The sequence below is a fragment of the Muntiacus reevesi genome, chromosome 2, assembly GCF_963930625.1.
Source record: "Muntiacus reevesi chromosome 2, mMunRee1.1, whole genome shotgun sequence".
Lineage (NCBI taxonomy): Eukaryota > Metazoa > Chordata > Mammalia > Artiodactyla > Cervidae > Muntiacus > Muntiacus reevesi.
The window spans coordinates 108,683,099-108,706,371 of record NC_089250.1 but is presented as its reverse complement, the minus strand read 5'-3'; the positions used below and the strand labels follow the sequence as shown (position 1 = coordinate 108,706,371).

Here is a 23,273-nt window from a genome sequence, read left to right as displayed (position 1 = left end):
AAAATGCATCACCCTAACAAGACCCCTGTCCTTTTACATTTACTTTTTCTTGATCTTACAGATTTAGAAACTTTTCTAATAGCTCATTCCAGGTAAATCAAGCTCTGAGAAACAGACTTCTGAACTTAACCCATTAACTGCTGAACTGTGAGGGTAAACATGATAAACCTGTAGATTTCAAACAAGTCTTCATTGAACTCTTAAGTTTCCCATGATCACAAACTATTAGTCCACCTACACTTGTAAGTGTAGAAAGTTAATCCTCCAGATACCTCTGTTCCCCACTGGGGCCAAGCTGTCATCTCCCTCAGTGAAGCATTTGCATAGTTAAAAAGTTTTTTTGTTTTGAACCAATTTGGGACTTACAGAAACATTGTAAAGATAGTAGAGTGTTTTTAGTTATCTCTTACTCAGCTTCCTTTAATGTTACCACCTTGTATAACCATAGTACAATGATTAGAACCAGGAAATTAGCATTGGTTCAATACTATTAAGGAAAGTCCTTCAAGTTTCACTAGTTTGTTCATCATTGTTCCTTACTGAGGATTCTATCTAGGATCTCATATTGCATTTCACGCTCTTTTCTTCGTTAGTCTCCTATGTTCTGTAAAAGTTTCTCAGTCGTTCTTGTCTTTTATAACTCTGACATTTTGGGAGAGTATTAGTCAGTTATTTGGTCAAATGTCCATCAATTTAAATTTGTCTTATTTTTTTTTTTCCCCTCTCATGATTGAACTGAGATGATAAGGTTTAGGCAAGACTATCACAGAAATGTGTTTTCAATGCAGTATTACCATGGAATTCATAATATTATTATTTATTTTTGCTGGTGATGTTTGACCTGATCACTTGGTTAAGGGCCTTTCTGTCTGGTTTCTCTACAGTAAAGTTAAAATCTTTCCCTTAGTGCTTAGTAAATATCTGGTTGGAGATATTTTGATACTGTCATTTGCATGAACATCATGGAATTCTCTATGCATGGAATTAGCAGTATTATTTAGGGACTTCACTGAACTTCATTTAATGATAATGAAATGAATTTCCTAAAGAGACCTATCCCCTTCCAGGGTACTTGTACCTTATTCCTGGTTTCATCAAAGGACCCTCAGGTTCTGCAGGAACAAATTCCTTCTAGTCTTTACTGGTGTCAGTCACACTTGTATCCCATTCATAATGAAGTCTCCAGTGCTAATAAGCTGTATGTCTCTGAACCCCCTTCACCCCACTGTCTCTTAGGGTGATGGGCTCTTCCAGTGTCCTTTCAGGCCTCATTTTCTTTAGGCATAAGCCAGTTTCATTTCACCAAACATTTGAATGACTACTTAGGGTTTTTTTCAGAAATAGAGGCTAAGAGCAGCTTAGCTGTTTGGTGTGGAATACAGTAGTGGATAGTTAGGGTAGCTGTGTCTGTAGCCTGGTTTAATACTTTGGCCTGAGAAATATGGCAGCACATTATGATGTATTGTGTATACTCATTGTGAAGTAATCATTCTCTGTGTTTTGTTAATACAGAGAAATAAAATGATTTTCTTTTTCCTAAAGGTCATCAGCTTCTAGAGCTTTATTGCTCAATTGCTGTCTTGAGCCTTTTAAATTTAGCCCTGCCATTTCTACTCTGTCAACTGTGGATCTGTAGTAGAAATATTACAGTCTGCCTAAGAATGAAAAATCCAAATGTAAACCAGACAGTACAATTTAGGTCTATTTAGTGCTAAGAAAACTGGAAACAGTGAATAAAGTATTAGATGTTTGATTAGTAAAATACAAATTTATTAGTATTACTGAATTCAAAGTAGTTTTTTGAATTAAATATTTTTTCAAGTAACATGTACGATAGAAGTCCATTTTTCTGTAATATGACTCAAATTCTATGGGTCCTGGAGCTTATATGATTGAGGGGATCCACTTTAAGGAAAACATTTTTTAAAAAAACAGAAAATTGAATATTGGGCCTGAGATCCTGTGCAAGAGAGGGCCTTGAAATTTAATCTTCATGGTTTCTTAAGTCTGCTTCTGGATGTGGGAATCTGCAAAAAGTTTGGGACCCGCTGTTTTCTGTCATTTCACACAGGGGAAAGGTTTTTACCCTGTCTGCAGGAAGTTAGTGTGTTCAGATTGGGAACAATATGGGACATAAAGCTTAGTAACTGTACTTCACTAATAGGTAATAAGATGACACACTTCCTTCCCAATTTTGGCTTCTAAGCTTCCTAGGAGTATAACAGAGACAACAAAGCGAGGCAGGCTGTTTTGACTTAGTAAATGCCAGTAGTGATGATTAAATAAGTCTAAAGTAGATTACTTTAAAGTAGATTAAGATTAAATAAATATAAGAATTTATGCTCAGATTTTTAATTTCTTCATGATTCAGCCTTGGTTGTTGTTGTTGTTGTTAAGTCGCTCAGTCGTGTCCGACTCTTTGCAACCCTATGAATTGCAGCCCTTCAGACTTTCCTGTCCTTCACTATCTCTTGGGGTTTGCTCCGACTCATGTTCATTGAGTCGGTGATGCCATCCAACCATCTCATCGTCTGTCTTCCCTTTCTCCTCCTGCCTTCAGTCTTTCCCAGCATCAGGGTCTTTTCCAATGAGTCAGCTCTTTGCATCAGGTGGCCAAAGTATTGGAGTTTCAGCTTCAGCATCAGTCCTTCCAATAAATATTCAGGGTTGACTTCCTTTAGGATTGACTGGTTTGATCTCTTTGCAGCCCAGGGGACTCCCAAGTGTCTTCTCCAACACCACTCTTCAGAAGCATCGATTTTTTGGTGCTCAGCCTTCTTTATGGTCCAACTCTTACATCCATACACAACTACTGGAAAAACCACAGCTTTGACTATATAGACTTTTGTTGGCAAATATAGATTCTTCAGTAAATTATAAGTAAACTGCTCCACAAATGAACAGAAACCAGAAATGTGAGCAAATTTTCTGGTTACTGTTTGTATATCTCAGTGTAGTCCATTTTGACTTCCTAATGTTTGGGTTACTTTTGGCTTTAATCGCTAGTAATGGGGCTACTGTTCCTTCATTAGAAACTGAGATACTTTTCATGGTTTTCTTGTCATTCTTTAGACCTTCTAAAATGTTACCCTGTTTCTTGTAACAGATTGAGTTGTTTTCCTTTTCATGTTAATCTTTGTATTTTTAAAATAATTGTAAAATTTAAATGTTTCTTCAAGCACATGGCTCAATAGTACTGATTTGTACCTTGCTCTGTGTGAGGCCTATTATTGTTCTTTTTGTACAATTAGAAGACTTATTCCTGTTGGCTTGCAACTTTCTCATATCCTGAGGTGCCCAAACAGAAATTTACTTCTCTATTTTTAAGCCCAGCAGTTCACTCATAATTTATTCTTTGTTTTGAAAACTTGCTTGGACATACCTATCATGTTAAATCTCAGTCGTTGTGTGAAATAGGTATTGTAAAGCTGTTTTATAGACCCAGAAAACAGAGTTCAGGACAGCTACGTTGTTTGGGATTATAGAAAGTAATAAAAATGTGGAAATTGAGCCCATATTTTCCAACTGCAAGTCTTGTCCCAGTCCTCTTAATAACATCGTAGTTGTTGTGTGTGTGTGTGCGCTCACTCAGTCATGTCCGACTCTTTGGACCCCACGGACTCCAACCCACCAGACTCCTCTGTCCATGGAATTTTCCAGACAAGAATACTGGAGTGGGTTGCCATTTCCAGCTCCAGGGGATCTTCCTGACCCAGGGATGGAACCCTTGTCTCTTATGTGTCCTGCATTGGCAAACAGATTCTTCACCACTGCACCACCTGGGAAGCCCCAATATCATAATTACTTTACATCATTTACTCCTTACAACTTGACCTTACATTGTATTTCATACTCTCCTTTTCATAGAAATAGTATTCCAGCCGTATTTTCTTTTTGGAGAAGGAAATAGCAACCCACTCCATTATTCTTGCCTGGAGAGTTCCATGGATGAGGAGCCTGGTGGGGTACAGTCCATGGGGTCACAAACAGTTGGATACAACTAAGTGACTAATACTTATTTCCTTTTAATTTGACCTCATGAGTGAGTGAGTGAAGTAGCTCAGTCGTGTCCAACTCTGTTCGACCCCATAGACTGTAGCCTACAAGGCTCCTCTGTCCATGGGATTTTCCAGGCAAGGGTACTGGAATGGGTTGCCATTTCCTTCTCCAGAATTTGACCTCATAGCTCTACATTTTTTATATTTTCTTATGTAATTTTAAATTGTTTTATTATTTGCAGATATCAGTTCCTTTTCAACTTAAGAAAATAATTAAAAACTTATAAACAAGTTCTACAAAATGGAACAAAGAATTTCCATATACCCTTCAGCCAGATTTATTTATTGGTAACATTTTGCTGTTTTCAATTTGTTGTTTTCTCTCTCCTCCTGGGTATACATAAGTATGCACACATACAAGTCTTCTTTTCTGAACAATTTCAGAGTAAGTTGCAGACATTATGCTCTTTTTTTTTTTTGACATTATGTTCTTTTACCCCTAAAATACTTCAGTATTGCCTAGGAAGTTCTTTTTCTTTTAAAAATTGGTTGTTAGGGACTTCCCTGATAGTACAGTGGATAGGAATCTGCCTGTCAACCCAAGGCACATGGGTTCAATCCCTGGTCTGGGAAGATTCCACATGCCGCAGAGCAACTAAGCCTGTGTGCTTCAACTACTGAGCCCACAGGCTGCAGCTACTGAAGCCCATGTGCCTAAAGCCTGTGTTCCACAATAAGAGAAGCCCCTGCAGTGAGAAGTTCCAGCACTGCAACTAGAGCGTAGACGCTGCTTGCCACAACTAGAGAAAAGCCCGTGCACAGCAACGAAGGCCCAGTGCAAACAAAAATAATAAAAGTAAATAAACTGCTAAAAAAAAAAAAAAAAAACAACAGAAGGTTGTTAGATAAATCCAAGGCTTTCTGGTGGTCTGGTGGTTAAGACTGCGTGGGCGAGCACAGGTTCCATCCCTGGCCCAGGAACTGAGATTCCTCATGCAGTGCAGTGTGTCTGCCACTCCCTAGAACAGGTTGTTAGGGCTTTGTGGGTAGAATTCTTTATTTACTTTCTCGTGTATGTTTTGTAGATGGATTATATTGTTTGGAGCGAGACCTGCAATTTATTTGAAATATTTTGTCATCAGTGTTTCTTTGGACCATTTGTTACTGCCCTTCTTGGCTTTGTTCTTTTTGGCTCTGACCTCTGGTTTCTGACACCTAATTCAAGTGTGAGAGCTTTTGCCTTACCCTACACAGTGCTGCCCTTCAGAGCCTGAGAATCTTTTTCTGCTACTGCCTTTGTTCCCTTTGCTCCCTGAACTCTGGGGTGTGTATCCTCGGGCAGGCTGAGTTTCAGTGAGCTTCACGTGGATACTGCTGCCAAGTTCTTTTGGCTTTGAGCTGAGTGGAGGCTTGGTACTTGTCATTCCTTTGCAGCAGTTAAGCTGAAGGAATGCTGCATGGCTTGTTGGAAATTGCTCAGTGGCCTCCGGTGGGGTGTGTATGAGGGTGTGTGTAGAGTGGAGGGTCTTGTAGTCTGTGTGGGAGACGTGGGATCTTTCCTGGTGCTGTGTGCTAATCATCAGGCAGTATTTATTGAGCGCTTCATTATGACTAGCACTGTGTTAGGAGCTTTTGGAATAGTATAATAAAATGCATAATTAAGTCACAGTGAGTAGTCAAACAATTCTGTCTCCCACTTACCAACTTTGATTTGAGCAAGTTAATGTCTTTAAGCTTCCCCTTACACTTCTGTAAAACGGAACTATTAATACCTACTGATTGGGCTGTTATGAAGATTGAATGAAGAATGTGGTATTGTTTAGCACATGTCTGACACTAGCTAGTATTCCATTTCATACAGTCATGGTCAGGATATATGACTGACACCATATAAAACAAAGAGTAATAAAAACAAATAGAGAATAATATGACACTATAATGTAAAATCAAATACTTTGATTGTGACCTGTAGATTATAAATAGTCTGGGAATTTAGAGAAGGGAAAGAACATTCTTGTGCAACCATTTAATGTTCCTGTGCCTCAGCTTTTCCACTGAACACACTATAGATAGTGCTAGGTGATCCGAGAAGGATTAAGCTGTTACAGCATTTTTGGTTTTTTAGCTCATCCATATGATGGTGTGAAGGAAAGGAGAAGCTTGGGCAACTGTTAGAAACCAAATTTAATATTTAACATTCTTAATTTTTTCCTTATGTGGACCTGGCAGCCTTATAGGAAAACTTAAAGGTGAATATTAGAAGCATTTTCTTCCAAGGAAATTTTTGCCTCTTGCTTCTTTGGCATTTTAATTAGTTGAAGATTATTGTTGGTCAATGGATGGCCTCTGATGGTAACTGCCTTGGATATAATCTGAGGATTAAGTGATTTGGAACCCAAATTATCTCTCTGATCCTCTGGCAAAAAAAATGTAACATACAAACAGGGCAGAAGAAGATTTCGTTTTTTTGGACTGAATATTAAGGACATATGGTTTACTCACCATGAGGGTTTCTCTGGGATGGGACATCTTTACTCAGTAAAGTGATAACATGCCCCTCCCACCTTTAAATAGGCTTTTATAGCCACGGGCATGTAAAACACCTTTAAAATTTTCTGTACTCAAAACATCCAAAAGAAACTGTTTTAATTTCCCAGTTTGGTATGTGTTTACTTGGTAATTTTTTTCTTAGCCTGGTTGTGGAAAGCGCATTGGAGTTTTATTTTTGTCCAGATCAACTTTCTTCTCCTAGAAAATTTGAGAGAAGTCTCCTATGAAAGTAAGGCTGCTCACACCTTTCCCCCTGCCTATTGAGTGTTTCTCCTTTTTGTTGTTGTCGGGCTTTTTTTTTTTTGGTTGGGGGAAGGGCTGTGTATTGTTTGCGAAGGTTTCAAGTTTATAGTGCGAGGTGAGGCAACGTTGATCTTGGCAGAACTGCACAAAGCTAATAGAGTCATTAAGTGACGCAAGCTTTTGATTTTTTTTTTTTTTCTTTCTGTTAAAGCTCTCTGGCACAGCTGGCTAGTCTAGTCACGGAGGAAAAGAGAAGAGATTTTCTGAAGTTGTGGATGGAATAATAGAAGATGTTTGGGACACATTAAAGAACAGCAGCAGAGCAACAACAGCAGAAACTCCATGTTTTTCAAACAAACTTCTTAGCTTTCTGAAATCTATGCCAATTGCTTAGAACCTGGGTTTTTATTTCAGAGGATGATGGGACAATGGGACAGGGCAGTAGAAGGCGAGGAGAGTTGTGCTGGATTCTTGGTTGTCTGTCTGCCTCTCCTTCCAGTTGGGAAAATCTTCAATCCACAGGAAGCAGTATAAACAAGCCTAAAGAACACACTCTACCCTGATCCTGGGTTCTGTTGGAGTTGAGGATTACAGCCACTTCACCAGGATTTTATGGAGGCAGTTCAAGAAAAATAGAAGGAAGCAATACTTAAGGATTTCTCTGTTTGAATTTGTCCTGTGCCATGTTAAATTTTAGGCATTGTTTGGAACAAGTTGAGGACAGCTCTGGCTTGTGGTTCTAAGGATGCCTGAGTTTCTTGAGCTACCTATATAATGTTGGAAAGGTTGTAAATGCAAAGAAAGTCCTTCAACATAAATTTGTTAAATTCTGGATTCTTTTTATATTAAGGACTTCAACAAAGACTCTGGACTCTCCCAAAGATACAAAATTTTCTCTTGTTTTCAGGCTAAATGTGAACAGTAATGTCTTGGAAGAGAAATTATTTTTCAGGGGGCCGTGGTAGTGTCCAGGGGATGTTTGCTCCTCGAAGCTCAACCTCCATCGCTCCCAGCAAAGGCCTCAGCAATGAGCCAGGACAAAACAGCTGCTTCCTCAACAGTGCCTTGCAGGTAAGGATAGTTTCTTTTTGGTGAACTTCGACTTTCAGTTGCTGGTGCTGTATTTCTGATTACTTTTTAAAATCTAATACTTGATAGTCTCTGTTTGAAGTCAGCACCCTAAGATCATTTTTTAAGTTCATCTCTGTGATCATAGGCAAGTCCCTTTATCTCTCTGAGTCTCAATTGCCTGGTTTGTAAAGGAGATTAATAATGATAATAGAAGTAATAACTAACTACTGCTACTTCCCTGTCTAAAGGGAGGTACATGGACTAGATCATACTACTTGTTTAGTGACTTTTTCCCTGAACAGTCTCTGCTGTTTCTTTTTTTTCCATTTGAGACTAAGGTGTCTCATCACTCTAGCTGCTTTCCTCCAGTCTAGAAAGCAAAACTCTTTCCATAAGTCAAAGATTTTCAGGTATGTTATTCTTGTCTCATAATATTCAGGCTCTCAGCACACTCACTAATTGGAGTTCAGTCTTTGTCCACTTCTTTGTCTCCTCCTCTGAGCTCTCCTGTAGTATCTGATTAGATATGCTTGCACAGAGCTGGTAGAAAATAAATTCCCCTAAGTTGATTATCTAGTTTAAATTTTCCCCTTTGGCCTTGCTTGCCACGCTAGCCTTCTCAAAGCCCCAGTGCTTACTGTCTCTCTGCCTGCCCTGCCCAATCAGGGCCATAGTGTGATAGGTTCATCCCTCTCAGTCTGACTTTCTAGTGATAACTTTCCCCTTTCTCTCCTCTTCAGAGTAAAAGTAAATCTTAAGATAATTATGCTTGGGTAAAGTATTAGCTTTACACCTCAGATATATGAGAAAATAAGTTGTTATGAGAGAAAAAAAGACATGACATTGTATTTGGTATAAAAAGCACTGGACTTAGGAATTAGGAGACCTGGGTCCTAGTTTTAGCCTTTCTTTAGACTTAGTTCATTCATTGCCATGACTCAATTATAGAACATATAATTTATCCACATATATTTCTATATTTCTTTCTATATTTATACTTGAAGACATTGATAGTTTTGGAGTGCCTATTATAATCATGTTACAAGTTAAAAACAATTGTTTCTATGAGCTAATATTCTAACTTATGGTATGAAAGCTATGTTCACCACAGGTGAATTGAACCCATTACATTTATTATAAAAAGATATACTTATTTGGGAGTGTAGCATGTTTCAACAAACTTTTGGAAATATATACCTATAGATACCTAGTATCAATGCGAAGATGGCCCAGAGGTGTCTATTATCTGTTGCACCTAAAGTGTAGTGCCTTTTCAGATATGATGCTTTTTAAGTGTTTTCCAGATAAGAGAAGCTTCCTAAGGCATTTATGCTGTATATTACACTGTTTCTTTTTTAACTAAAGTTCAAAGTTTATTCAGATTTCCTGAGTTTTTTACATAGTGTCTTTTTGTATTCCAGAATCCAATTCAAGATACTGCATTTACTTGTTTTATCTCTTTAGGCTCCTATTGGCTGTGATAGTTTCTCACAGTTTCCTTGTGTTGATAATTTTGACAGTTTTGAATAGTAATAGTCAAGTATTTTGTAGGATGTCCCATTATTGGAATTTGATGTGATTCTCATGTTAAAACTGAGGTTATGAGTTTTTGAGAGGAATACCATAAAAGTAAAGTGCTGTTCTCATCACTTTCTGTCAAAGTTACATTCTAGGAACAGATATGTCACTGTTGATTTTACTGTTTTTTTTTTTTTTTATAATTTTACTGTTATTTTTAAAATTCTATTGACTTAACGAGGTCACACCTCTCTCAGAAAGGTCCAAAAATGGAGAAATCTAACAAAGACAAAATTCCACACTAAGATTCAAGTTTCTAAATAAGTTTTTAAATATTCTTGCTTTTCTTGTGTGGACAATTAAAATAAATCCTTAGTCTGCAATTTTTAACCCATAAAATACCTCTTTAGGATCACATTTGATGTATGTCATACCACATTTTCTCTATGTGATCTACTTTATGTTGAATTAGTGTTTTCTCCATAAAATGGTCATCTGTGCCTCTGATTGGATACTCCACTTTATTTGGACTTTTTAAAATACATTAGAATGAACTTTTCCCTTGAGAGTAATGATGTCTTCTGTGATCATTACCTATGTTTGCTTGACTTCTTGATTTAAATGGGGAGTTTTTGTAGCATAATGAAGTATCTTCCCTTTTCCTCAGGTTCTATGGCACTTGGACATCTTCCGACGTAGCTTTAGGCAGCTTACAACTCACAAATGCATGGGAGATTCCTGCATCTTTTGTGCTCTCAAGGTAAAAACTTCAAACTTGTTTCTTCTCACTGTCATTAGGTTGCCAAATGATCAATATTGAGGTGGTTTGATTATTCAGATTGATGCTAAAGATTGTTGCTACATTATCCGCCTATGGTTTAGTGCAAAGGATAAGTATGATTAATTTTGCTTGCTGCAAAGAAATACTACTTGGTATTCTGTTTCTCTGAACCTTTTGCCCATACAACTTTATTTAATGTGATAGGGTACTATTTACATGTGCTTAGACTTTGAGTATTTATCTGAAAAGCTAATACTAAATTTTCATTTTGAAAAAGCAAACAATCAGCTGTTTTTCATGAAATTATCTATTGTCTATTAAAGCTAAATTTAGCAACAAATTGTTTCTATGAGGAAAAATCAGTGCTAAAATTTTCCCATTTTCCCATTCCATAATAATATTTCCTATTATTGCATGTAATAGAGTCTCTGTATTGATTCTATTTTAATCTGACTCCAATTTTTTCATTTCTGAATGAAGTGAAACTGAGGATTCATTTAGAGACAAATAAAATGGTGTAATGCGAGAGAGTTCTCACTCAGAGATTTTAGGTAAGTTGCTAAAGAGAAAGAACTAGGATGTATAAAAGGCCCATTCTTAATCAGTTTTCCAACATGTATCCTCTCTGTTTGCTTGGTCCAGATATACAGTGCATTATTTGTGGTTGGATGATGAAACTTCTAGGGTCATTTTTCAGTCTCATGAAGTCTGAATCCTTAGTTTTGTCACAAGGATGCTTGGTTGTGATCATTATTAACTTAGTTGTTTTTACATTTGAAAACAGGAATTATAACCAAAAAACTCCAGGATTATACCCTAGTTAAATTTGCAACAGCTGAGTCAAAACAATTTTTTGGCCAACATCAGTTTGAAGTTTTAGTCCATGGTAGGCTGATATCTCTGGAAAGAGATAACTGAGACTTCTGAACTTTTTGCCATTAGGATCACAAATATCTTTTTTTTCCAACTCTTTGTTTGCAACCATTATAGCTTAGCAAAATATAGAATATAAATTATTGAGGACTTCCCTGGCAGTCTAGTAGTTAAGATTACATGCTTCCACCATAGGGGACATGGGTTCAATCCCTGGTTGGGGAACTAAGATTCTCTGTGCCTCTTAGTGCAGCAAAAAAACAAAAACAATAAATTAAGAAAATAAATTGTTGGTTAATTGAGGAGTTTAAATATGAAATTTTAATGAAACAAGATTTTTTACAAGTTGTAACATTTCTGACTATATCCATTCAGACAGAAGTCCATTCAAAAGAGCATTTGGCTTGATTTTCTGAAAGGTACATTGACATTAAGTATCTAATTTTAGATAGACAAGAAACATAGTGATCCTTTGGTCATCAAGTCCAAGGGAAGTCTGGTTCATGATATTAAAACCAAAAAAACAGGGCAAGTTACTTGCTAGGGAGATCTAAATCCTGGGGAAATACCTGGTAGGAGAATCTCCTACAGATAGAATTTCTACAGATTCTACAGATAGACACTTTTGCTATATAAAGTGAAAGTTGCTCAGTCGCATCTGGCTCTTTGTGACCCCATGGACTATATAGTCTATGGAATTCTCCAGGCCAGAATACTGAAGTGGGTAGCCTTTTCCTTCTCCAGCGGATCTTCCCAACCCAGGGATCGAACCCAGGTCTCCTACATTGTAGGTGGATTCTTTACCAGCTGAGCCACAAGGGAAGCCCAAGAATACTGGAGATGGGCAACCTATTCCTTCTCCAGGGGATCTTCCCAACCCAGGAATCAAACTGGGGTCTCCTGCATTGAAGGCAGATTCTTTACCAACTGAGCTATCAAATTTGCTATATTGGAAGATTAAAAACTTGATTTTTTTTTCCTAAAATGCTTTTCAATCCCTCAGTGCTAAATAAATGTTAAATAATTAAGCCTTAGTTTGCACATACTTTGTTTTAGATGGCATTATTTGCATTCTTTTAATTGTTGTGCACTTAATTTGAAAATTATAGTCTTAGATTTTCCAATAAATGTGCTTAGATAATTGGTTATTTGTATAGACAAAAAGGAAATTAGATCCCTACTTCATATTATACCAAAAGTAAGAATTTCAAATGAATTAAGGACTAAAATGTGAAAAACAAAGTTTTTTAAGTTTTAGAAGAAACTATGAGGGAGTATCTTGGCCTAAGTGATAGAGAGGATTTAATAAGTAAGTCATGGAAAATACAAAGCTAAAAGGTTTGACATATTTTACTATAGAAAATTCAAGAACTTCTGTTCATCAGAAGATTCCTTAAGGACAGTAAATATACAGGGCTACAAATTGTGAGAAAGTGTCTGTATTATATATAATCAACAAAGATTGGTATCTAGCATAGCACTTAGAGAAGAACTCCCATAAAGAATAAGTAAAAAATAAGATGAGTCAACAGAAAAACTAACAAAAGACATAAATAGGCATTTCTCAGAATGGGAAAGCCAATTAACTTTTAAGGATATGAAAGAGGCTTACACTCTTTAGTAATCTAAGAAATATTAATTAAACCATACCCTTTAGATTAGTAGAAATTTAAAAGTTGGATAAAATTGTTACCTAAAAGGTAGAATAATGAGAATTTATGTACATTGTTGATTGGAATATAAATTGACACCACTATTTAGGAAACCAATTTGTCATTGTATTTGTCAAACAAAATTGAAGTAACAGGTATCCTACTACTCAGTAATTCTACTCCTAGATATTCCCTGTAGAAAACTTCCTGTACATACACACCAGAAGATATATTAGAGGATATTTAAGGTAGTATTTTTCTATGATTACAGAAAAATGGAAGCAACCCATTCCAACTATAGTATAATGGATTAAAAATTATGGTTTATTCCCAGAGTAAAATACTATATAGTAGTGACAATGAATTCCTGGAGAAGGAAATGGCAACCCACTCCAGTATTCTTGCCTGGAAAATCCCATGGATGGAGAAGCCTGGTAGGCTACCGACCATGGGGTCGCAAAGAGTCGGACACGACTGAGCGACTTCACTTAGTGATAATGAATAGTTGGCAGCTACATATATCAACTTAATCACAGAAAGATTACAGGCAGTCTTTGTTTTATGATGGTTTGACTTATGGTTGTTTTGACTTTATGATGATACGAAAGCAATATGCATTCAGTAGGAACCTTACTTTGCATTTTGATTTTTTCTTGGGCTGATGATATGTGGTATGATACTTTCTTGTGTTGCTGGGCAGCTAGAATGAGCTGTCAGTCAGCCACAGTCAGTCATTCCCTGTCAGCCACAAAATCATAAGGTTAAACCAACCAATACGGTTATAACCATTCTGTACCCATACAACCATTCTATTTTTCACTTTAAGTATTCAGTAAATTAGATCAGATATTCACTTTACAATAAAGTAGTCTTTGTATTAGATTGTTTTGCCCAACTGTATGCTAATGTAAGTGTTCGGAGCATGTTTAAGGTTGGCTAGGCTATGATATTTGGTGGATAAGTTACATATATTTTCGGTGGGTTTATTGGGATGTATTTCCATTGGTTTCCTAAGATGATTAGTTTCCTATTATCTCTAAGAGCAGTAGAGATGTAATCCCATTGAATGAAAAAAGCAAGTCACTGAAGACAGCTAAACTATGATTCCATTTATATACAGAGCAAAAACAGGCAGAACTAAATAACATATTGTTCAGGGATACAATATTGTTCAGGGATATGATAAAACTGTAGAGAAAAAAGGAATGCTTTTCACAATATTTGGGATAATGGTTTCCTCTGGAAGGTGGAATGGGGAGGATATAATCAATTGGGGAGTCTCAAACCCAATTTTTCCATTTTTTTAAGTTGTGTGGTAAGCACATGGGCATTTATTTATTACTCTTTGGTTGTATATACCCATCATGTTTGTTCTTTATTTGAATGATGATTTTTATTATAGAAAAATACAGCAATCTGGGAAACCTAAAGTGTAAAGAGGGAAACAAAATAGTTTGTATTCCCTCACAGAGATCGTCATTTTGCTTTATGCCTCCTCTCTGGTCTATGATATTTCTAGTAATAAGTCTTTTTGCCCACCATTTTAGTAAAGAGAGTACTCCCACCCCATCCTTAAATTGCCTTTCCATCTCTAATATCTTCCTATTTGTTCGAACCTAAGATTGCCCTGGAGTGATATTTTGAAGTTACTCCCTTCTTATATCCCTGGAGTGGCTTCCAATTGTCTTTTAAATCACTTTAAAAAGCAAGATTATAGACATTTAAAAAACTAATTTCACACTTCTTTTCCCTTCCTCTCCTTCCCACGACTGTGTTTCAGCTATGACAGTAGATATTGCACATAGTATGTCTGCTTCTTAGATACCATGTTGCAGACATCATTCACTCTGTCTGGATCCCTTGGCACCCCAAACAATAACATAACAATAAATAAAACAATAACACATCCCTTTTAAATCAAACCACATCTACCTGTCAGAACTCTTTTAAGAGTTTATCTTCTTTACGAAGTTTTGAAAATACTCTCTCTATGTAGATCTGTGATTGACTTAACAATGTTTGGCATGGCTGAGTGGGTTTTGGGGAAGGTGGCCCAGCTTTTCTTCTCTCTTGGTGTTAGGCTCAGTGCCTGGACCTTAACATAAACACAGCTTTTCTGGGTTCATATAGTCTTTTTAGTTGCCATGCCTTCCTCCAGGTGATCTTCCCAATCTAGGGATCAAACTCAGGTTTCCCAAATTGCAGGCAGACTCTTTACTATCTGAGCCACTAGGGAAGCCTGAGTCTTTTAGTAGTTCTTGGTGTTTTTGTTACAGAGTTTGGGTATTGCCTTTTTCTTTGTGTCTTATATTCTCTCTCACTTTGTCCTGTTTAACAGATTTTTATATTGTGACATTTAGCCTCATATTTTTTTTTATTAGATCCACTAATCTAAGCCTTCATGCCTCATTTAGTAAGGGAAGAGTGAGATAATGCAGGGGTGGGAGTGGGGACAGGGAGGGGAGTCGATAATGGTAAAGGTCAGCTGATGAAAGAGTGAAAGACTAGGGTTCTGTCAGCAGAGCAGTTATATGGTATCCTGTGGTTAAGTTACATGTTAACTTTGTGGTGACCAGTGTGGGCATAATTCTATATTTTTTTCCTCTGTGAGTATAATTGTAAATATTTTTCTATTTAAAAATTAGGGGAATATTTGATGAGGCCAGTAAGGATTCCTTTTTGCTGATACTTCATGATCTGTTTGCATTCTTTTTTTTTTTTTTTTAAATAAAAAATTTTACTGGAGAAAAATAGAACCACCACATACACAGGGAAAAGAGCACAAAAATTCAACTGATACAGAACTGAAAGTCACAACTACCCAATGTTGTTTGCGATTACTTTTCAATTTCTTAAATGGCTTCCCTCAATTTTTTAAATAGCCTTGTCAATTTTTTTCACTGAAATAGCATCAAGTTTTCAAAAAATTAAGAGCCTCAGAGAAGGGACCAGCTTTTAAGATAACAAAGGTGACACCAAGAGTCTCCTAATAGGACCAATTCTACCGAAAAATTCCTGAAGCACATAACTACTGAGTCTGGTAAAACAGTGGCTCAGAGACCATCAGGGTTTAGTTAGAACACTGACTCAGATGGTCCAGTATGCAGAGAGGGCAAACAAAAAAGCTGCATTTCCCTGTCAGATGAGTTCAGGTGCTAAGAAAATACAGGCAATGGCTGCTGAAAATATTTAAGAAGGCATTCTAAATACCACATATTATTAGACAACAGTGTATAAAGTGATGCAATTAGAAAACAGGCAACTTAAAAAAAAATATGGTCACAGGTCTTTGAGAACTCAAGAAAACAATCAATAGTAAACACAAGAGCTGAAAGTCTCAGCTGAGGGTTGAAAGTGAAAGTGAAAGTGAAGTCACTCAGTCGTGTCCGACTCCTTGCGCCCCTGTGGACTGTAGCCCACCAGGCTCCTCCGTCCATGGGATTCTCCAGGCAAGAATACTGGAGTGGGTTGCCATTTCCTTCTCCAGGTGTTTGCATTCTTTAGTGCTAAGTTTTATACATAAAATTCTTATTTCTTAGATTTTTTTAAAACAAGAGACTAGAGGATTGCTGAATTTGAAATAGTCTGTAAAACTTGCCAGTTCTATAGTCAGAATTCTTTATGTTAGAGCATAATTGCTTATCTCTAGAACCTACTATTAAGGGCACAAAGAAACACAAGCATGTTCCTTGATGAGTCAGAAGTTAGCCAACTTTCTCTTAATCTGATGTTTGGATGAAATATTTGCCCTTCCAAGTCTGGCTGAAGGATATGTATCCCTGCTCTTTCTCCAGTTGTTTACCTAACACCTTAAATATACATTTACTATTGGCCTTATGTGGATACGTTTGGATCATGTCTGTATTTTGTTTTTTCTTTTGGTCCGTGAACATCTGTCAATAGTCCTGTGTCTTATAATCTTCACTGGTGCAATAGAATATGTTGTGTCCAGTACTTTTTGGTGGTTTGTACATAAAACCACAGAAATGGACTATTTTGGATAGTCCATTTCTTTTGGTCCTGTAAAATATACTATTGGCTTTTTTTTCTGTGTTACTTGACACTAAGTCCCTAAAGTAATTGCAGCCTCAAAATCTTGCATTCAAATTATTAATGAAGAATTTGTTAGTCTTTCTGCTTATTTTGAACCACAGTTTCTTTCAACTGTGATTTAGCAAATAGAAGGGACTTGTGTCCTAATTACCCTGTCCCTTCTAAAACAGCAAATTTGTTCCCATCTAGTATTACTGACCTAAACCGTTGTCATGCCTATAGCCCAGAGCTCTTACTCATATCTGTTCCTATACCCTGGCCCCCAGGGTATGACTTTACTTTGGTGTTGGTTTATTTATTTATCTCTATCCAGAGGAGGAAATCCGTCCTCTGTACTTAGTATGCCACAAAGATTTTGTTCTCCTTCCAGGGATTGTAGTAGAGGCTTTGCAGTGCCAGGATGTAGGACAGAGTGTTTTTTGTTATAGGCAGAGAAGAATGCTGCATTGATTGATTAAATCCAATAAATCTTCTCAATTAGTGATTTTTTTTTTTTAAGTTTTAGTATAAGGCCTAAAAGCCTCGGAGTGGTGGTGATGATGGAGGTAGGGATGGAGGAAATAGGTTTTTGTATATTAAGGTGTTCTGGAATGTGTAAGTCTGTATCTGTAGCGCAGTAAGACTATTGTGAAGGAACAGTAAAGTCTGTTCTTCTGATTGCTCACTTGTTAACTGGGGGGAAATTTGAGGGTTAAGGGAATAAATGTCAATATTTTTTGATTTTGTACCATGTAGCTGTTCCTATACTGGGGACTGAAACATATACATATGGAGTAAAGTGATGTAAGGAATTACAGTCTGGTCATTTTTTTTGTTTGTTTTTCCTGTAGGTTTTAGGAATAGAAAGTTCTTCATTGTCTTATAGTCCTTGCCACTGTCAGAAAACAATAAATCCATTTTCCTGGACTGACTATGTAAACCAGGAAATTAGATTTCTAGTATGTTACCCAGAAATTTTAGCTTGTAATAAACAGCCCTATATGTTACCCAGAAATTTTAGCTTGTAATAAACAGCCCTCACTTAAGGAAGGTCCTATGTCTAAGGCACATGTCTGAGTTGAACTTCATTGTTTTGCCTACTTATGGAATATGCCCATATTTTTGTGATCTTTCGGTTAACCTTTCTTAGGCTTTTCTTTTTTCTTTTACTTTTTGACCACACTGCACACATGGCATGCACGCTCCCTGGTCAGGGATGGAACCTATGCCCCTACAGTGGAAGCACAGATTCTTAACCACTGGACCAGTGGGGGAGTCCCTAACTTTTCTTAGTTTTAAAGTTGTATTAGGCTGTCCCTAAGTTTTCTGAGTTAATTTAACAGTTGACATAACTTGGATAGTATATAAGCTCTTATCCTTTTAAAAATTATATGTGTGTGGCTGAGTCTCACTGCTGTCCATCTGAAACTATCACAGCATTGTTCATTGGCTATGCTGCTACTCCTAAGTCGCTTCAGTCATGTCCAACTCTTTGCGACCCTATGGACCATAGCCCATCAGGCTCCTCTGTCCATGGGATTCTCCAGGCAAGAATACTGGAGTGGATTGCCATGCCCTCCTCTAGGGGATCTTCCTGACCCAGGAATTGAACCTGCATGTCTTATGTCTCCTGCATTGGCAGGCAGGTTTTACCACTAGCATTACCTGTTAATTGGCTATACTCCAATATAAAGTTTAAAAAAAAAAGCAAAAATGAAATTCTAAAATTCAGAATTTTACATGATATTTCAAATAGAGGATATGACTTCAGGGAAAAATATATTAGATCACCATGATTCTTTCCTTTCCAGAGTTTATCGCAGAACCTGAAACTTTTACAATCTCACAATCCTTGTGCTTGTCCATAAGAGTTCCATTTTTTATTTCCCCATGGGGTAAATGGTTATGATATTGATTCTCAAAATTTAATTTGAATACTGTTGGTAATCTATATGGTCCTACATTTTTGATCTTTGCAAAAATTAGCAGATTGACTTATATTTTAGTTTAGTTTAGCTTAATATTAGTTTATGATTTCCCACTGAAAGCAGTACTATTCCATGGTGAATCTGGCCTTTTTGTGCCTCTGTGTCTACCTGTCCAGTGTCTTGAGGTCTTGGTATTTCTATCTGTGTCTCTACCTTTGTGTGTGTGTGGGTGTCTTTTTTGTATGAGTGGCAGGAATGAGTGTGAAAGGTAGTTTATGATGGTCTTTTACTTCACCACTGCAAGTCCAAGGTTTTAGGTTATGAACTGAGTGCACATAAAGCCCTAAACTCATTGGGAGATAATGGTATTGATAACTGAATTTAATTTAAAGGAACTGATATAGGATATGTGGGTAATTTTCTAATTAGGAAGTCCAGAGGCTATTTTAAGACATAAGGTTAAAGAATCCCAGGAGAGAAACTGGCCAGCTGTTCTCTGCCTCCCCCAAAGTTTGAGCAAGCGTTTCTGTTGAACTGACTGAATACCTTTTTCTAAGAGTGTGGTAATGGTATTATGGTTGTGTTTTAAACTAGAAGTGTTCTTATTTTTTGGAGGCATTTCCTGAAATATTTGTCTGGTATTTGCTTCAAAATGATCTGGGAAAGGGGTGAGTGGGTGGGTGGTATATATGGAATAAGCTTGGACGCAGGCCAATAATTGTTGAGGATGGATAAAGAGTACAAAGAAATTTATTGTGCTGTTTTGTCTAACCTGATATGTTTGAAATTCTTTGCAATAAATGTTAAAAATCCAGTGTTACTGTTTTGGGTGCCAGAATGGTAAACATTTAAACATTCTTTCTCTTTTGAAAGAAAACGTTCAGCTTTCTTTTGAACACGCAAAACTAGGGTGAAATTTCTCTCTTCCAGCAGTCAGTGACCCACTAGGAGTAGCTCCTTTATCTTCCTTTCAAAGGATTGTGTTTACAAACAGGCTCAATTGGCCACGTCTAGGTTTATGATTTATTTAGGTGTATGATTTCCAGGAGGTATGGGGGAAAAAAGGATAGTTACAAGAGCCAAAATTATAGATTTGGGAAGCTCAGATCAAGAAGAGAACCCCTGGGAATTGCGTTAGTAGCAGTGTGTAACATGCGTCATGCCTTTGTAAAACACATTGCTGGACACCTCTCAGAGGTGAGTCGGATTGCCGACTAGGGCACTTTCCAAAAACCTTGGGCCCATGAAGCATCAAATTTAGTGACAGCCCTTTTCCTTGACCTGTATCTTCTCTACTCATGACTTCTTTTTGATACAAAGCTAGAAAGCTCTGAGAGAGAAATAATCAGCTATTCCTTGCTTAAAGACAAAGTCTGTGTTTTAGGGGAAAGAGAAAAAAAATCTGAAGCAACAGCTGCATTTGTACATGCCAAAGTACAAAGACTTTCTGTCTTTATGGCGCTTTTATCTTATTTACATGGTTTTTACTAATCCAAATAATTATATGCTCATGTGAGTAGAATTGTTTTGCTACTTGATCCAAGAGAGATGGGTGGGGAAGCACCTGCTTTTAGTCATTAAAGTCTTGTTGCTTTTGCACTGCATCCAAGAAAATAGTTAATAAACAAAAAGTAATTTGCCTTTTCCTGAGAATGAAAAGGAACACCTCTTTGGTTTCACTCTATGAAGAAGAGCAGAGAGAAACCTCAAAGTTGGGTTTTCTATTTATTGAAATGAAACTGACATGGATCCCACAGAGGAAAATGATTCCTGGGTTTTGGTTCTTCCTGCCCTCTCTCCCTCTCTGCCATAGAACTCAGCAACTGGAAGAATACCAGTTTTTGTTCCTTATTGGTGCTACCACCTGTTCTTATTGCTGAACTAAATGTTCTTGGCTTTCTTTGGTGTGAATAGGATCTCCCTCTGGGAAAGGTGGGAGGAGGGTGAAAAAGGGAACGGGAGAAGGCGCGTTCCAGCCTGGTTCTCATGTGAGAGGGACACACAGGGGTTAGTGTGCTGCCCTAACAGAGGGGCTTTGTGCTGCGGCTTCTTCCAGGGCTGTGGCTCCACAGATGCATGCTGGGCAGGCTTAGGCTGCTTCATCCCTGATGCACATGCTTGTTCCTAACAAGACCAATAATAATTAAAATAAGAAAAGAAAGAATATGCAAGGAGAGGCTATTTTGAGAAGATATTCAATGTGTATGGAGAAAACTATCTGTAATTAAGAGGTTAAAAAAGAGTAGGTAGCATGGAGATGATGCCTCTGAACGCAAGAGCCAGATCTGTTGTTGCATATGCACTGTGGATGCAGGCAGAGCTCTGACTTTAAGTCTTTCTTTCCCTTGTTATCTAGGTCATGGGAAATCAGCCTCTCTTAAATACAAGTGGCAGAATAGAGAAGAGTTTCAACCTTCATACCCAGATCTCAGAGGCTGAGGAGGTAGCTCAAGGTAGAAGTGTATCTGATTCAAGGCCTTTCTTCATAGGTCAGTGCAGGCAGCAACCTAAAATAACTCCCAGATAGAATGGTGATGATAATAACAGTTAGCAGTTAGATAGCACTTTCATACTGTCCGACTGTCTAAGATATAAGTATCTGTCTAAAATATAAGTATAAAGATAGATAATTTATGTAATCCTTAAATAATCCTAGGAGGTAAATACTATTATTAATTCTCTTTTAGTTTGGAAGAGGAAACTAAAGCCTAGAGAAGTTAAATAACTTGTCCGAGGTCATATAGATGAGAAATAATAGGGCTGGGATTTTGAACACAAATAATATGGTTCCAGAATCCATACTATTATGCTATTATGCTATGCCATCTCTCCATGGAGCGCTGTCCTTTCTCAAACAGGGTCATTGGAGCCATAAAGTATTTTGAGACTATTTTCTTAATTCTGTCTAGGATGGTAACATAACTAGTACTATGTGTAGGAGAGAAGTTAATTCATTAGGAGCTGTTGATGCCTTCGAGTATTAAGACTTAATTCTTGAGGAAACCCAGTTGAGAAAGACTAAAGGGGCTGTAGTTTGCATTCTTTGTGTTTGTACAGAACTGTCCTGAAACTAATTTTTTATTGGTTTGTTTTGGAACTGATTGTGGGCTCTGAACAAAGAACCAAACTTTATCTGTCCCTTGCCCAAGAGGTAGAGCTTTTGTCAGCATTGATGCCTTACCATTAATGATTGAGAAGAATGACAGGTAGGAATATGATAGTGGTTACCAAGTTTGGCCATGCTAAAGTGACTTTCTTTCATTATATCATCAAGTGTTCAGATCACCATACGTAGAAGCAGTCATTACTTCTTTTCCTACTTTGCTTTTCCTTTTTTCTTCACATTTTCCCAAGTTTCAAAATTCCACTGGTCACTTGGTCTATCCAGTTGCCCTCCGGGAGTGTTTAACCGTGGACCTAGACCTTTCCTTTTGGTCTAGTTTAAGGGGTCACTGATAGATCTTCTTTCACTCCCAGCAACAAATTATGGAAGATCTTGCTCTGCCTTTACCTGATCTTATAATAGACTTTTTAAAACTTTCTAGGTCAATCCAAAATAACTTAAAAGTAATTATAAGAGACCTCTGCCCCCAACTCCATGCTTGTTAAATAATACTAAATATGATTTGCTGGTACTGCCTCCTCCATATCATAGACTTGTTTATAGGCAAATAATAGCCAGGTACATGGTAAATTGTTCTCAAGTTGCTATAGGGATAGATGTTCAATGTGTATGAGGTGGAATGATGATATTAAGAAAATAGTGTGAAGAAAACAGTTCCTACTTGAAATTAGAAGAATGAGGTTTAGTCCCATTTTGCTTGAACTGGTTGTATTACCTTAAACATTTTCACTCAGAAAATTGATTCTTCATCTGCTTAAAAAGAGTAGGGACTTAATATTTTCCCTTAATAAGATCTACCCATATAAAATCATTCATTCATTTAAAACTAGATTGTAAAACATTAAAAAAAATGTTTAACTTTATTTATATATGTTTTGGCTGTGCTGGGTCTTCGTTGTTGTGTGGTTCTCTGTCCAGTTGCGGCGAGAGGGGCCACCCTCCAGCTGCAGTGTGAGGGCTTCTCATCATGGTGTCCTCTCTTGTTGCGGAGCACAGGCCCTAGGGAGTGTGGGCTTCAGTAGTTGTGGCCCTCAGGCTCAGCAGTTGCGGTTTCCTGGCTATAGAGCCAGCCTCGGTAGCTGCGGTGCACAAGCTTAGTTACTTTGCACATGTGGGACCTTCCCAGGCCAGGGATCAACCCTTTGTCTCTGTATTGGCAGGTGGATTCTTTACCACTGAGCCACCAGGGAAGCCCGAAAGCTCATTGTTGATAGGCTTCTACATGCCATTCTTGGTGCTGGAGTATAGCAAGAAATTAAAGGATAAAAATTTCTGACTTCATATTCTAGGGAGTGCAGTTAGACAATAAACAAATAAAGTATATGGTATGACTGTTGGTAACAAGTGCCGTAGGGGAAATTAAAGCAGGTAAGCATGGGAGGTTTAGAAAAAGTGGATGAGGCTTGTTGTTTTAAAGAGTGGTCAAGGAATACTATACTGAGAAAGTAATATTTGGATAAAAATCTGAAGGGAATGAGTGACTGAGCTACTGCTAGTAAAGTG

General features: G+C 37.4%; 1 protein-coding gene across 24 annotated transcripts in view; it reads left to right on the top strand.

Moving 5' to 3' along the window:
• USP54 (ubiquitin specific peptidase 54) overlaps positions 1-23,273 on the top strand; it is a 118,163-nt gene that overhangs the window by 50,979 nt on the left and 43,911 nt on the right. For 20 of the 24 annotated variants that reach the window (XM_065922583.1, XM_065922595.1, XM_065922584.1 and 17 more), the window contains 2 exons: positions 7,003-7,862; positions 10,048-10,140. In XM_065922583.1, the coding sequence (XP_065778655.1) occupies positions 7,716-7,862; positions 10,048-10,140 (240 nt within the window). In that variant the 5' untranslated portion in view covers positions 7,003-7,715. Of the gene's footprint in view, positions 1-7,002; positions 7,863-10,047; positions 10,141-10,641; positions 10,713-23,273 lie in introns of those variants that run through there. The other 4 variants (XM_065922597.1, XM_065922596.1, XM_065922598.1 and 1 more) reach the window with 2 other exon arrangements.